The following is a 14,806-nucleotide window of genomic DNA, read 5'->3' on the forward strand; positions in this document are numbered from 1 at the left end:
TCGGCGTGCTGGTCATGGGTCCTGGATTCTGGTTCTGAGGTCGGGTCACTAGTTGGTCATACCGCAGGAACGCGATGTCTCCCCTCGCCCTGGCCTCCCTTAACATCGGCATCAACTCCCTTCTTCTCTTCCTCACAGACTCGGTGTAATCTTCATTTATATAAATATTAGATCCTTTAAGCTTCTTTGCTTGTTGCAGTATGTGTGCCTTATCTTTCTCTTTCATCAACTTTACCATCACCGCCCTCTGTCCCCGATCATAAGGTTTCCCGACTCTGTGAGCCCGCTCCATCTCAATTTCTTGATGAATTTGCAGTTTATCCTTTAATATTTCCTTCACCTTACATTCCGCTTCCGTCCAGCTGACTTCTTGATTCCCTCGAAGATCAGGTTTTTTCGCTTGGACTGTACTTCCAAATGCTCCATTTTATCCGTTATGGCTATTGGACTCTCACAAGTTTTGTAGACATCATCCCTTGTTTCCATGGTTTGTATTTTCTGTTCACCCATGGCTGCTTTAATCACATCCACATCTTGATGGGCAAACTGCAAACTCGTTTTTATCTCCTGTATTTCTCTGGTCATGTCGTCGAGTCTCTTATTTGTCTCCATAAAAAGTTGCACAAAACCTTTGAAGTTGTCTTGTTGTTGGCTCAACAGTGCGGTGTACATCTGCTTCTGCTGACTCGACATCTCTGTTACTTGCGCCGCTGAAATATAATCCTCTTTTGCCTCAACATCCTCGTTCGCTTCTGATTTATTAGCTCTTTTCCTTCTTGGAGGCATTTTAATAGTTGTAGAATTTGTTCAAAGACTTGAAAATGTAGAAGATGTGAAAAATCAAGTTTTAGTAAAGAATTATTGATGGTTTCAATTTTAAGGCTACAAAGCTGCACAATTAGATATCTAAAACATTGAATTTAGTTAACACTAGTAGTACAACCTCTGTAATCTTGGAGTCACTCCAGGGGGTGCTACCTTTGTTTTGACAGTAGCAGGTCTGGTTGTTATGTTTTATGTGGTTATTTGCTTATACTATCTATACACTTATATTCTTAGTGCTGGTAGACCATGTTTGTGTCTATTACACCTCTGGCTGCAGTTTGTGGTGTTAAGGCAGGTATTTTACATTTGGAAGCTTTAGATGGTTGCACACTATTCCTATAGATAGCTGATCTGCTAGCAGACATTTTCCATGGTTTATACGTGCATCTCATTCACTTATTTTAATCTTTCAAAATTGTGAAACTTGCTGTAAAGGGTAAACAGTGACTCAGTTATCCTCTCAGTTACCCTTGGCAACATTTGATATTTGTGTTAAGACATATTGCAGGTTTATCTAAGCACTCAGGTTATTGTGTGCTCAGAGATAAGCTGATATAGTTTGCAAGTCAAACAGTCAGGTTAACCAGGAAAAAGATAATGATTACCTTCACAGCAATTTTGGAGGTTGTACCCAGTGGTTAGTTAAACTGAGAGGTGTTTTATAATATTTTGTTCACCATATTTGTTGGGACAATTCACCATTAAAAAGTGAATGACATTTAGTTAGTGGCATTGTTACCCAGGTCTTTTTGCTCCTGACCAAAAGGAGTACCCATTTTAGAAAGCAAGTTTTTAAGTACCCATCCTTGTATACAATTTGGGAAAGTGTTAATAGTTGTTGAAGTAATCAAGATGGTGCCACTCATATTTTACTACTGCGTGGGTGTGAAATGCTTCTTCTGTTGCTTGAGAGATAGTATCTTTGTTTCCTTCCTCAGTGTTGAGTGAGAGAGCAGCACACCAGTGACATTCAGAGGGCCATTTACAAAACCAGGGGCACCGGTACCATGGAATGTGCAGTGGACATCCCCTCTGGTAAGTGACAAAATTCTGTGTCACTTAAGGCCTAGTCCATACATACATGGGTATTTTAAAAAAGAGTTGTTCTCCCCATTGTAAAAAGAAAAATCATTTGTTTTTAAGAAAAAGTATGACAAACCAACAGACAGCGATATAACGCTAACCTAAAGTCATGTTGGCCAATCAGAAGTTTTAAAAATGTAATTACCAGTTCCAGTAGACTAGTATTAACAACAATGGTGCATTGAGGAAAAGGGGGACTTGTATGTGTGGACTGACACTGGAGTTATTCTTGAATGTCAGTTTTCCAAAAGCTCAGTTTTCAGTGAACTAAAATGCCATTTGTGTGTGGATGAAAGGCCAAAACAAAGCAAAAATTACATTAAAAAAAAAAAAAAACATGTATGCGTGGACAGCACTTCAGGTTTCATCAATTTAGGTTTAATTTTGTTCAAAGTTTTCTCTGTTTAACATTTTAGTGTATGTCATTGTAATATCACTGTATCATTAAATTCCATTGTGGTCCAGAGACTGGTTAAAACATGAAAATTTTATTTGAATTAATTGGCTGGTTGTTAGCCAAAATAACTCCCTGACTGCATTTTTAATCTTTGAGTGTCTCCATGTTAAACAGTCATACTCTTGGATGAGATTATGGTTTTATATTCAAGAATGATCTGCAATGGGCATGTTCATCATAAAGAAAAAAGATCAATGCATAACACTAGGGTTGCCTGTGGCATGGCTTGTTAACGGTATTCCATTATTATTATTCTAGGTGAAAAGATAAGCAGTGTCTAACAGATGTCCTTTAGCTGCACATCACTGTCTACTTTGTGTAGCTTGAGCAATTTGCACAAGATTCATCTTATTCATTTTACATGAATAAGATAATCAATGCAAGCCTTCAGATTAAACAAAATGTACTAGTTAATTCTGGCTAAACTTGCCCAAAGTTTTATACATGTGATGACTTTGCCAAATACTGGTGTAATCTGAAATACTGAGTGCTCTGTGCAGGTGAGGATGAGGCAACTGAGAAAGATGACATAAATGTCAAAGAAGGGAATGAAGCACCCCATAAGAAAAACAAGAAGCACAGAAAACATAAGAGCAAGAAAAAGAAGAGGAGGAGGAAGGGAGAAAAGGAGAGCAGTTCAGAATCCGGTGCTGAGTCCGATGTAGAACCGCCACCTCCACCAAGACCTGTCAGGACTACCAGAGCCAGGTCAGGAAAAGTTAAAATTTTATTTAACTACTGTAAGTAAACTAAATGTGCTGACTATATATATATATATGCATTCAATCAAAATAATGCTGCATGTTAACATTTTTATAAAAATAAACTTCTAATAAAGTGAAATATGTAGCCTCTTTGTGTTTCTAACTACATGTCGACAGAAATCTAATAGTGTAGAATATAATTTAAAATCAACATTTCCTGTATACTCTATTTTGATTATCTGGTAAAAATCACAGTTCCATTAAGGGAATTTTTACATGTACCAATTTATACTTGAAATTGAGAAGATGGAGTACTTGTTTTGTTTTGTCAACTTAATTTTTTCAGAGAAACAAACTATTTATTCTGAAAACACACCTTGTGTTTGCAGTGCCAGACTGGCAGCAGCTGCAGGAGCTGCAGAACATGCTGGACTGAAGGAGGAGGGCAAAAGGGACATAATAGCAGGTAGGAGATTCTTGCACACAAACTTAATACATTTTTCTTCAGAGAGTAATAGGTTATTTCGCCAGTTTGATTTTTTTCTTTTGTTTTGTTTCAAAATCATTACATATCCTCTCAGATCGTGTAGAAGGAGATGTGAAATCCAAAAAGTACAAAAGACATGCTGCCAAGAAGAAGAAAAAGAAGAGAAAGAAAGATGAAAAGCAGGAAAAGAAATCTGTATCTCATTCCCCATCCGAAAGCAGCTCAGCTTCAGGTTCTGAATCTGAAGGTCAAGCAGGTAAAGGGGCTGGTGATGGCAAACACTCCCCAGCTGCAGCATCTGACTTGCAAGAACCAGGATCCAAACTGGGTTCAAATAGTAAACCAGGTGAGGAAAAGGGGGTTCCCATCATCACACAGAAACCTGAAATATTTGGGGTGAAGAAAGAGGAGATATCAGATATGGATGTGTCCCCAAATGGAGGGAAGGGGAGTAATACCTATGGATCAGAAATGGATATGGGTTCACCCTCTGCAGCTCAGGATGAGATAACACAGACAGCATTAGTTTGGGTTAAGACAGAGGGTAGTCATGGTGCTGGTGCGTTCAGTCATGCCCAGGAACTACCTGACATCATCCCTAAACAGGAAGGTGCTACCCCAAGAGATGACCCAGGTGTGAAAGATCAGGCCAATTCAGTTCAAAGGGCAAAAGATAAGGAACATGATTTGTCTAGATCTCCGTCTCCTTCCAGAGTCTTACACATTAAAAGGTCTGAGTCAAATCATAGCCGGTCAGCAACACCTAGTCCCAATAGGCAGCAGTCGGGTGATCAAACAGCAATGAAAAAACAATCAAGAACCCATTCCAGGTCAACCTCAAAGGAAAAAATGTCTACAACTCCTCTAAAGAGTCAGCAGTTGTCCCGCTCTCCATCTCCTAAACCTATGAGGAAGTCACTCTCCCCATCACCAAAGGCTCCCAAGATAGCTAGCTGTCAGTCCCGGTCCACCTCTCCCTCCCTCACCCCAAAGAAGAAGGTGTCAAAGTCTCCAAGGAAGTCCAAGTCTCCTAAACGGCGGCGAAGTTCCTTGTCTGTTTCCCCAAAGCGACGCAGAAGTTCTCCCTCTCCTAAAAGAAAGGTGTCACGATCCCCTAAACGCAGTGGACGCAGATCTCCGTCTGTATCTCGGTCTACAAGGAGAAACCGAAGGTCAGAGTCACGAACCCGTGGAGGCACAAAGCGCTCCAGGACCCGCTCACCTAGACGGGGTGGTGCAGCTGCCAGGCGTTCACGGTCACATTCTGTTACTAGAACCCGTCGTTCCCATTCTCGATCCAGGCGCCTTGTTCGTCGCTCCAGGTCGCGTTCACTGACAAGACGTGCAGGAGGCAGGCGCTCCAGAAGTCGATCCTTGTCTTGGCGTAGGAGGTCACCACCTGTCAGATCCCGCCGCTCACACTCCCGATCGGTCCACAGGAGCAGGCGAACTCGATCACGTTCCATTGTAGTCCTTAAGCGCGGCCATCGTTCCAGATCCAGGAGTCCACGCAAAAGGACCAAATCCAGAACCCCTCCCTCCCGACGGCGGACTAAATCCAGGTCCCCAGTCAGAAGGCGCTCTCGTTCCATTGCCAAGAGAAATCGTTCTCCACCAAGGTCTGGCAAACGCTCCAAATCTCGTTCATTGTCTCGAAGGCACTGGTCAAAGTCACACTCGCCACTACCTGGCAAGAGGAGGTCCAAATCTCCTAAGAAGAGTGGAAGAAGGTCAGCATCTAAATCTTCCTCTGTGGGTTTGAACAGATCTAAATCTAGGTCTAGATCGGAGTCAGGTGATGGGCGGTCTGTCAGCTTCTCCCCAGCCAGATCCACATCTTGCTCACCCATTAAAGTAAAGAAGCAGTCCTCTCCTGTGGTAGAGCAAACAGCTGAAGAAGGTGGAGGACTTTTAGCTACAGCAGGTCAGACCTTTTTTATTTTTATTTTTAATCAAACTACATTAACTAAAATTAAAATAGCTGTATCTGCACTGTTGTCAACAGTGGATGCCTGCCTATCATTGCAAAAACAAAAGTGAATCCTAACTTGTATATTGTCCAAATTCATCATTTGAATCCAGTGACAGGTTGTAGTCAAGTCACTCTTTGATTTTTTTCCAAGGTCATAGTAGTATTGGTAGTTAACATAAGTGTTTTGTTCCTTTAACATGTCCTAATGTCTTAATTCCGTGTCACTTAATGTGTTCGCTGCAGGTGTTTGGAAACCCGTGTCCTCAGCAGCTGCCTCCAGCCCCCAAGCTGGGAGCTCTTCAGATACACTGCAGGAACAGGTTGCTCCCAACCACGACAAGGAGAAGAAGGAACATATTAGCTCATTAAATGAACAAGATGTTTCCAGGTCTGATTCCCAGGAGCCTAACCCAGATGGGTCAGATAGTTCAGAAGGATCAGATGAAGAAGAGGATTCTTCCTCTCTTATTAAAGCAACCTCTAAATGTCAGAGAAGCTCCTCAGGTTCAGCATCTCCAGAAGTGCAGAAGCAGCTGTCCAAATCACCTACGAATCGTCGGAAACTTTCACGCTCAACTTCATCACCTAGACGATCAATGTCCAAGCCTGCATCCAGAAGGAAGCAGTCTAGGTTTGTGATGTTAGTGTCTGTATGCACCCATCAGTCATCATAAATCAGGGTTTTTATGTGTACTAAATGTTGCATTAGTAAATGTAACTTACAAGTCTTACAAATAAAACCATCACAAATGTTTTCACAGTGCCAGACTTCTGATGTTCTTTAACTGTTCTCCCACTATGTTAAGTTTCAGTATTGTGCACAATTATCTTATCATTCACTTCTCCTCAGGTCCAAGTCTCCAGTGAGGAAAAGAGAATCTGTCTCACCATCAGAACGGAAGAAGCGGCGGTCTAAATCCCGGAGTCCTGTCCGGCGAAGGCGGTCACGCTCACGTTCTATCACACGGCGTAAGCGTTCACGCTCCAAGTCTCGAACCAGAATCCGCAACTCTCCAATCCGCAAGAGAGGATCCCGAACTCGTTCACCCAACCTTCGAGGGAGGAAGAGGTCCAAGTCTACAGACAGGAGCAAGCGATCCAAGAGCCGTTCCATGGGCCGGAGGAAACGGTCCAGGTCAGGAGATAGAAGCAGGCGATCTAGGTCTCGTTCCTCTGATCGTAGACGCAGGTCTCGGTCAAGGGGTCGAGGGAGGCGCCCAGTGTTTCGCAGTCGTTCATTTGATAGACGAGACAGATGGAAGAGGGAACCTAGCCACTCTCCAGTTCTCATCCTCCGCAAACAACGCCGCTCAGGGTCACGGACACGACGCAGCACCAGCAAGACTCCTCCACGGCTTACTGAACTGGGTAAAAGTTTTAGATATTCACTAATGACAATCACAAGTAAGGCAGTTAACAATTGAGACTTGCTATTTATGAACACATTTGCACTATTTGTTTTAATATAAATGTATGCTTTGTTTTGCCCCCCATCCCCCTCCCCACTCACTTATTTTTCCTTTTAAACAGATAAGGATCAGTTGCTGGAGATTGCTAAAGCTAATGCTGCAGCTATGTGTGCTAAGGCGGGGGTTCCCATTCCTGAGAGTCTTCGGCCAAAAGCCATTCTGCAGCTCCCTCTACCCACTCCATCTCCTGCCCCTCTTTCTTTACCTCTACCCTTGCCTCTCCCAATGGGCATGGGGATGCCGAATATGTCCAACATGGGTCCAATGGGGATGTCCGCTATTCCGGGAATGCCCAGCATGTCTAACATCACCATGAGTGCTGCTGTGGCAAGCATGACAGCAGCTACCATGACAGCTGCCTTGACCAACATGGGTGCCCTGGCGGCCATGCCTCCCCTTACCCCGCTTCCTTCCATTACTAACAAGCCTCCCCCATGCCTAGCCCCCCCACAACCAACCCTCAACCTGGACCACATTGAAGAAGCAAAGAGGAAGGTCACTCAACAAGCCAACATACACACCATCAAGGAGCTCACAGAGGTAAATGGGAAGTCTATGTTTGGTAGAGAGTGATCATACAGTATGTTAACATGTTTGAAAGAAACTGTGTTGAAGAGTGAGCAGAGTGCATACAGTACGTGACTCGGTATAAATTAACATGTCTTTTTTCCTCTGTGTTTTTGTAGAAGTGTAAGATGATTGCAAATAGTAAGGAGGAGATGGCCATAGCTAAACCCCATGTGTCGGATGATGAAAGCTAAAACCACCAAACCCACACGGTAACATTTCCAGTGTTCATTCTTCTATTACTTTGTCAGTCTTTTTATTACTTTCGTTTATTTCATTAATTTTTTTGAATTAAAAGCATTTAGCATGCCAGTTTTTTTACATTTCAAAACTTGATATACTAATATTTGTCTTACCTTTTTAGAAACTTGCATTTCCATTTTAAGCTTACTAAACTGTCCAGGTCACTCTTGTTCCAGTGCCAACGTACTCACTGGCCAGTTCAGTTTTGTTTTAGCTGACTAGTTCTATCACACTGTAATTAAGTACCCATTCCTCCACTTTTGATTTTCAGTTTCTATTTGAAAAAAAGTAGTTTTTCATGCTTGCTTGTTCTTGACAGATTCTAACTAAATTGAACTCATTAACTGTAGTTCTGCTTGTCTGCATTATTCACTTATTTCTTTGTTCCAGTGCTAACAAGGGAAATGCCATCAGCCTTTCTACTCACTAAATTGTTCCTTTGCATAGAACAGACAAGCTATGATCATAAAAAAGCTTGATGTTTTCTGTGGATTTGAATTGATGATTTTCTCTAATGCATACAATCCATTAGGCACAATGTTTGAACTTTGACCGTTCTCTGTCTGCACACAGTCTCCTCAAAGGACTAAAGGAACATGTAAAAAATGCATCCACAGTCCCCACTCAGCAGCCAGATTTCCTGACTGCGTTTCATAAACCACCAAGAACATGAAGAGCAACCTAGTTGTCAGTGAGTATAGGAGTGCCAGCCACTGCACCACTCTTTCACAAGTTTGTTTCTGTCTGTGTGAGAGCGAGAGACTGGCAGACTGTCACCTGTGATACCACTGATAAAACCGGACACGCTGACATGTGCATGTGTGCACAGTTGTATGACTGCATATTGAGTTTAGTGAGAGTCTCTGTGTGTGTGTATATAGTGACCACCAACCCCCCAGTGTTGCTGCTCATTCAAGCAGTCACTGATGGAAAGACTGAAAGGAAACAAATCAAACTAGTGGTGCAAATGTTTTTGTAAAAGATTCCTTTCTCTAAATTTGTTTTACTTTTATGCTTTCTTAAAAGATGTTAAGTGGAGACTGCTTCCCTGTTCTGCTGTATTTCCCCATTTATCTCTAGTCCCTGGTTTTATAAACAAATGATGCAGACAAAGTTTTGTTAGATCCTCATGTGATATGTTTTCACAAACCTGGGTTTCCAGGGCACGAGACAGGCGCTGATATGTTGTGAATCCTGGAACAGGATTCCAGATGCCAGATCTGATTATTCTGAAGGAACAGAATGACTGAATGTATTGGCTGCAAAAAGAAGGTTTAAATTTTGCCTTTGACACATGATTATCATCTTCACTTGCAAAATATAACAGATTTAGTTAGTACTGCCCTGGGTGTGCTTGTTCTTTCCCTCTGTTTTAAATTGCACCAAGCAAATCTTTGAATCTAATTTGGGCTTTATTGGCTTTTTTTTTTTTCCAACTAGGAAACATGTTTGCTGCCACATTTACACCAGTGTCCTCACGCGGATTAATGTTTTGAAAAAGACTAAGATATAACTTAAGATGCACAGAAAACATCAATATGTGCGGGGAACTGACAATATCATTTTAAAACTAGTAGACAAAACGGTTTTGTGTAAAAATTCAAATGTCTGTTTTTGTCATTTGTTATTCTGAGTGAGTGGAATTTGAAAGCGGTGCTGCCTGTTGGCTGTCTTGGACGTCCTTGGTGTTTACAGCATAGTACGTACCATAAAACAGGGGGCTTGTGAAAATCACTGGCCAGTTGACTGGTCCTTCAACCACCAAGTATAACAGTTTTTTTTTTTTCTGATCAGAAAAGAGGGTTGAAAATGCAAAATTCTAAATGTTAGACTGTAAATGCTGGTGATTATTACTTGTTTAGAACAACATATTTCACTATGTGAAATACAAATATCCCCTTTTTATTTGCAGAAAATTAATTATAACCGCATGAAATGCAGTCATCTTGAAGCATTGTACTGGCTAATTGGAGAACTGCTCTGGGGAACTATGTGTATGTGTGTGCAAACATGAAAAGCTCAACAAGCCAAAGGGCTCATTTAATCCACTGATACAATTGATATCTTTTAACCGGTAGATACGGTTCCCCTGTCCTGTGTTCAGTCCCCTGTGTGAGCTGAACAGGGTCCACGTTTCACCTCAAGCATTTGCCCCACGCGATCACTGTAGAACAAAGAGAAATTTGGTGCTTTTAGGGAAAACTGACTGGGATGAGGTTTTCTGTTTGTTTTTAAAGGAATCTTGCACTCAAATTTATTTTCATTGGAGAGGGAAATAATTCTGGATTCCTCCCCCCATACCCAGGGCTGTTGTTTGGAAGATAATGTGTGAAGGTTATGTCAAACTGTAACTATACTGTCTGTACAAAGTGTTGAACTGTTCACCTGATTCCCCAAGGTAATCTTTAGCTATTTTAATAACAGAAAAAAAGAAGAAAATGCATTTTAGGAATTTTTTTGGGTCATTTGAATAGGATATTGCTTGCTTTGTACATACATGTGATGATCATTAAAAACCTCAATGATATGTATGTACTTATCTCAGTGTGCTGTTTTCACTTCAGTCAGGCTCATAAATGTACTACTGTGAGTTTAAAGATGTATTAAATGCCTTCTAGAAAGAGGAAGAGGAATAAAGTTGAGTTTAGTCTGACTGGATTTAATAATAATCTAGTTTATTTTACCAGCTAAATGTTCTCAGTTCATAAACATGTTCTGACTTTTGTCTTTTAAAGCTGTGATGAAGCTGCTTTACATTGGGGTAAAAAAAAAAAACAATCACAGGTTACATATATCGAAATTAAAGTGAATTCCATACCTGTAACATGCATATTAAAAAGATACTCTTCACAAACTAGTTAATTGAATTATGTGAAAGCAAAGTGTAAGAAGTACATTACACTGGGGGCGGCTGTGGCTCAGGAGGTAGAGCGGGTCGTTTCCTAACCGGAGGATTAGCGGTTTGATTCCCGGCTTGTCCAGTCAACATGTCAAGGTGTCCTTGAGCAAGACACTGAACCCCCAGTTGCTCCCGGTGATGTCACCGGTGTGTGAATGCGTGAGTGCTTGGGAGTGCGAATGGGTGAATGGCCGAATAATGTGAAAGCGCTTTGAGTGTGCTGTAAAAACATAGAAAGGTGCTATACAAGTATAAGACCATTTACCATTGTTGGAGTAATCAGTTGTGCTTTTACATTTTGAGTGTGAGACTTTAAATAGATTATGTTTTCCAAACTGTGAGGAAGAAATTAAAACTACATTGCCTGATGTTCAATCAGATGTCCTCTGGTTCCACCTAGTGGAGTTAATTTTTAATTAAAACATGGGACAACAGACAAGTGAATTGAAGAGAGCGAAACTTGTATAAGAGAAGATGGGTAAGCTGCATCTGGTTTGAAATTGACAAGATTGTGGACAAGTGTTTAGTTTAAAATGGATTATGAAGTGTTTCAGAAATGTCACTGGAGCCAGATAAACAGCATCAGAATTTAACATTAGATGAGGTGTTTTACTTTGAGAATATCTTTGAATATTGAGCCTGTTTGTACTTGTGTTTTAAAACCAAAATGTATATCAAACTCTACATTTGATCACATTTGGTAGGAGGTCCTTGTTTCCAAATTACCAACCCAGCAAAGCAAAGAAATTCAATTTTGCTCAGATAGACCTGGTTATTGTGTTAGAAGCCTTATCTGTGTGCCAAAGCCCAAAGACAAAATACTGTAAACAAACAAATTGATTAAAAGCATGGACAGTAAAATCTAATTATTGTTTTGGAGGCTTCCTAAGAGTTCCTTTGTTTAATATCAGGCACTGCCAGCTGTGATAGGAGTCCTGAATAAAAGGGACATTCATTGCTCAGCAGTGAGTGACCAGTGCTCAGATCTATAATGAGAGGCTTCACAGCAGACAGGGACCCCAACAGCACAACCTGACTACACCGTGTATCAATTGGCAAGACTGCTTATGTGCTGGCAATGTTTGCTTGTGTACAATAAAAATAGGTCAAGGTAAATGTATTTACAGAAATGTTTGGGGAATTGTGGTGGAAATTATTGTTATCCACCCCTCTAATACAAGTGAGAAAGAATAAATGAAGTTTTACGTGATGTTTTTTGTGGTTTTACTATAAAGGGTAAGTACAAAGTATGCTCAGCTGAGAGTACAGAGGTCTAAACTTGCATAGAGAGATAAGAGTCTGACTGAGAGCCTATTGTTTACACACACTATTAAGTATCACATTCAGAGTCAGGTGGGCAGTATCATGGGAGTACAAGGGAGTCAGAGAAAGCCAGGGAAAGGGCGAGGTAGCAAAATGAAGGTCATCCCACCTTATCTAGCAACAAAATTAATAATGAGTTGTTTTGCCATATCTAGCTTTTCCTGCAAGGTGTACTTATTGGTACAAACATGTATTTAAGGATGAATATACTGATAAATATAAGAATATATAAAAATGTGATATATGATTATAATGATACATTTGACATCACAGAAATAAGTTAGTCATTTAATTTCCCTGAAGCTTTGTCTTTAAATGTCCTTTTGGGGGAAAACAAAATGTATAAGACACCTGCAGTTATGAAACTTTCCTGTAAGGGGTGCACTTTTTCTTTGTTTCCACTGAACCTTTATTGTAGAATTCAGTGGGTGAATGCATTTCCACAGTCTTGAGTCAGTAAACATGAACTGTATGAAATCACCATAAAGCACTTTATGGGCATACAGCACCCTTCCCTTTCTGGCCCCGCTTTCCCTTTAGTAATTTTCATACAGTCCCTAAAGACAAAAAAAAAACAACAATGGCAACAAGTGTCTTAATTAGAAATGCATAGTCGGTAATTCCACTTTTAGTTAGCTAAACTTTTTTTCTTAATTACTATGTGTGGGTTAGGGTTAGTACTCTGCATCAGCTATAATTTTTGAAAGAGTAACTTTGTTTAAATATTCTGGGCCAATTATGCTCATTTAATATGTGCACTGTAATTACATTCATCTGTAATTACAGTTACAGGCCTTCTTGTCTGCATGTGTGCTCATTTAGCAGTCACATATGCATGTGTATGTAATGTGGGCTGCATACTGAGCAGCTAGTGAGTCATTGGATTTTGCAGATCAATTCCTGTCGGTCGATGGATGGCTGAGTGCTTTACAGCGACCACCCAGTCCAGCACTCTACCCCTTCTGTCAAACAGCCCGGAAAGGAGGCCACGTACACAAATTTCCTCTCACTTCCCCTTAATTTCCATTTTCAGAACACACTTTTCTCCCACATGTACACGCACACATACGCACACTGGATAAGCTGATGAATTCAGCCCGTGGTGGAGTTCTGGATCAGAGGGGAATTTGTTTCACTACAATGTGAGACAGACTAACAAAGACAACAGAGACACCAAAGAGAAAAGGAGAAAAGAGGATTTGGGAGAAAAAGGAGGCTCGATAAGATTAAAGCTGACAAGAGTGAAGAGAAAAGAGAGGAGAAACTGAGAACACCGGAGAGAATAAGATGCCTAATTTGGAGCACTGGAGGATTTGGAGCACTGCCTACAGAGCCAAGAGAGCTGTGTCTGTAACTGTAGGAGTCCGTGTATTGGTTAGAGGAGTAAAATAAAGATTGTGACTTTGACTGTACTTGTCGGTTCATTGTACTGTCAAATTTGTGCGTGTGTGCACTTATCAGTTCAAGTGTGCGTGTCAGTGTCCTCCTCAGGACAGAAAGCAAAACTGTACAAGAGCCAGAAATTGGGCTGTAACACTAGCATGTGTGCTTCTACATAATTGAAGACATGTTGCATGCAAGCATGAACATTTTATGAAGGCGAAGGAGCAACTATAGATCTAAATTTATAGATGAGTGAAGTTATCCCAATTAAAATATTCATGTGAGCTGAAAGTAAAAACAATCTCCAAATGTGTTTTTTTTTTTTTTTCATTTACCATCTAATACTTTGGTGGGATTGAAAACTGAAATATGTATAAGTTTGCATATTTGCTGAGAAATATAACACTGTTCTTCATAGACATCTTCCAATTTATGGTTAAAATTCATATGACAGGAAATATTTGAGAATAGCGGCAATAGTGAGAGACACAACATCTGGAAACTTGGTAATGTGTGATCATGCTATTGAACTCGCATATGTGGATCAGATTAACTGTACATTCCTATATGATCTGCATGTATGGCAGTCTGTATTTTTGAGTAGATGTGAATTGGGTTTTCAGTTTGTGCACGAGTCATTTTGGATGTCTAATGTCACACTGGTCAAAGATGCCAGACAGATGTGGTTCCTCATGTGACCATTACACATAAAAAATAATTAATTATCAGCAGGTCTAAGTATAAAGCTTTGTTTATTAAGCTGCTCGTCAGAAGACTTGCAGACATACCCCTAGAAACAGTAAAGTATTCACGTATGAAGATGCCTGCTGTGTAACAGAAACAGTGTTGTCCTGAAACCACCTAAAAATGTTTGTAATCTCATATCTGATGGACAGTTGGCATAATTAAAATGAAACTTTTAATCATCATTACTAAACTCTACCCAGGAGGGTGGAGGAGACGCTGGCCACTGTTACACAGCTGACCTGTTAAGGTAGCCATAGAGACAGATGCTTCCTGACTGTAGCACAACATGTTGGTGTGAATAATGACAACACTGAGGTATTTCAGTAGTTTGTGTGTGAAAATGTGTGTGTGTGTGTGTGTGTCTGGATGCCATGACAACAAGGTACAGAGTGTGTTTGTGTGAGCCAGAGATCATAGAGTAATGTGTTGAGAATGCACAGCAGCAAGGCTGTGTGCACGTGTCCTCTTTTTTTTTTTTATATCTCTCCCATGTCTTTGTGTAGGGGTGTGTGTGTGTGTGTGTGTGTGAAATGAGACAGCCATTGTAACGTGTATGTTAATTCCAGTTCATCACTCCAGAATGAGAGAGGAGATCGTGTTCTCTGTACAAGAAGCCATGATGATGTCCACAAAGATTGAGTTGATCA

The 14,806-nt window shown here is 40.7% G+C and overlaps 1 protein-coding gene across 3 annotated transcripts in view; it reads left to right on the top strand.

Moving 5' to 3' along the window:
• The window catches only part of sona (SON DNA and RNA binding protein a), a 14,813-nt gene extending 4,467 nt beyond the window's left edge, over positions 1 to 10,346 (top strand). For all 3 annotated transcript variants that reach the window (XM_020607677.1, XM_020607676.1, XM_020607678.1), the window contains exons 2-10: positions 1,764 to 1,860; positions 2,866 to 3,073; positions 3,459 to 3,535; positions 3,651 to 5,480; positions 5,772 to 6,159; positions 6,379 to 6,896; positions 7,059 to 7,537; positions 7,684 to 7,776; positions 8,381 to 10,346. In XM_020607677.1, coding sequence (XP_020463333.1) covers positions 1,833 to 1,860; positions 2,866 to 3,073; positions 3,459 to 3,535; positions 3,651 to 5,480; positions 5,772 to 6,159; positions 6,379 to 6,896; positions 7,059 to 7,537; positions 7,684 to 7,758 — 3,603 coding nt within the window. In that variant the 5' untranslated portion in view covers positions 1,764 to 1,832 and the 3' untranslated portion in view covers positions 7,759 to 7,776; positions 8,381 to 10,346. The remainder of the gene's footprint in view (positions 1 to 1,763; positions 1,861 to 2,865; positions 3,074 to 3,458; positions 3,536 to 3,650; positions 5,481 to 5,771; positions 6,160 to 6,378; positions 6,897 to 7,058; positions 7,538 to 7,683; positions 7,777 to 8,380) is intronic.
• The last annotated feature ends 4,460 nt before the right edge of the window (positions 10,347 to 14,806 follow it).

This window comes from Monopterus albus, unplaced genomic scaffold (genome assembly GCF_001952655.1).
Source record: "Monopterus albus unplaced genomic scaffold, M_albus_1.0 scaffold88.1, whole genome shotgun sequence".
Taxonomy (NCBI): domain Eukaryota; kingdom Metazoa; phylum Chordata; class Actinopteri; order Synbranchiformes; family Synbranchidae; genus Monopterus; species Monopterus albus.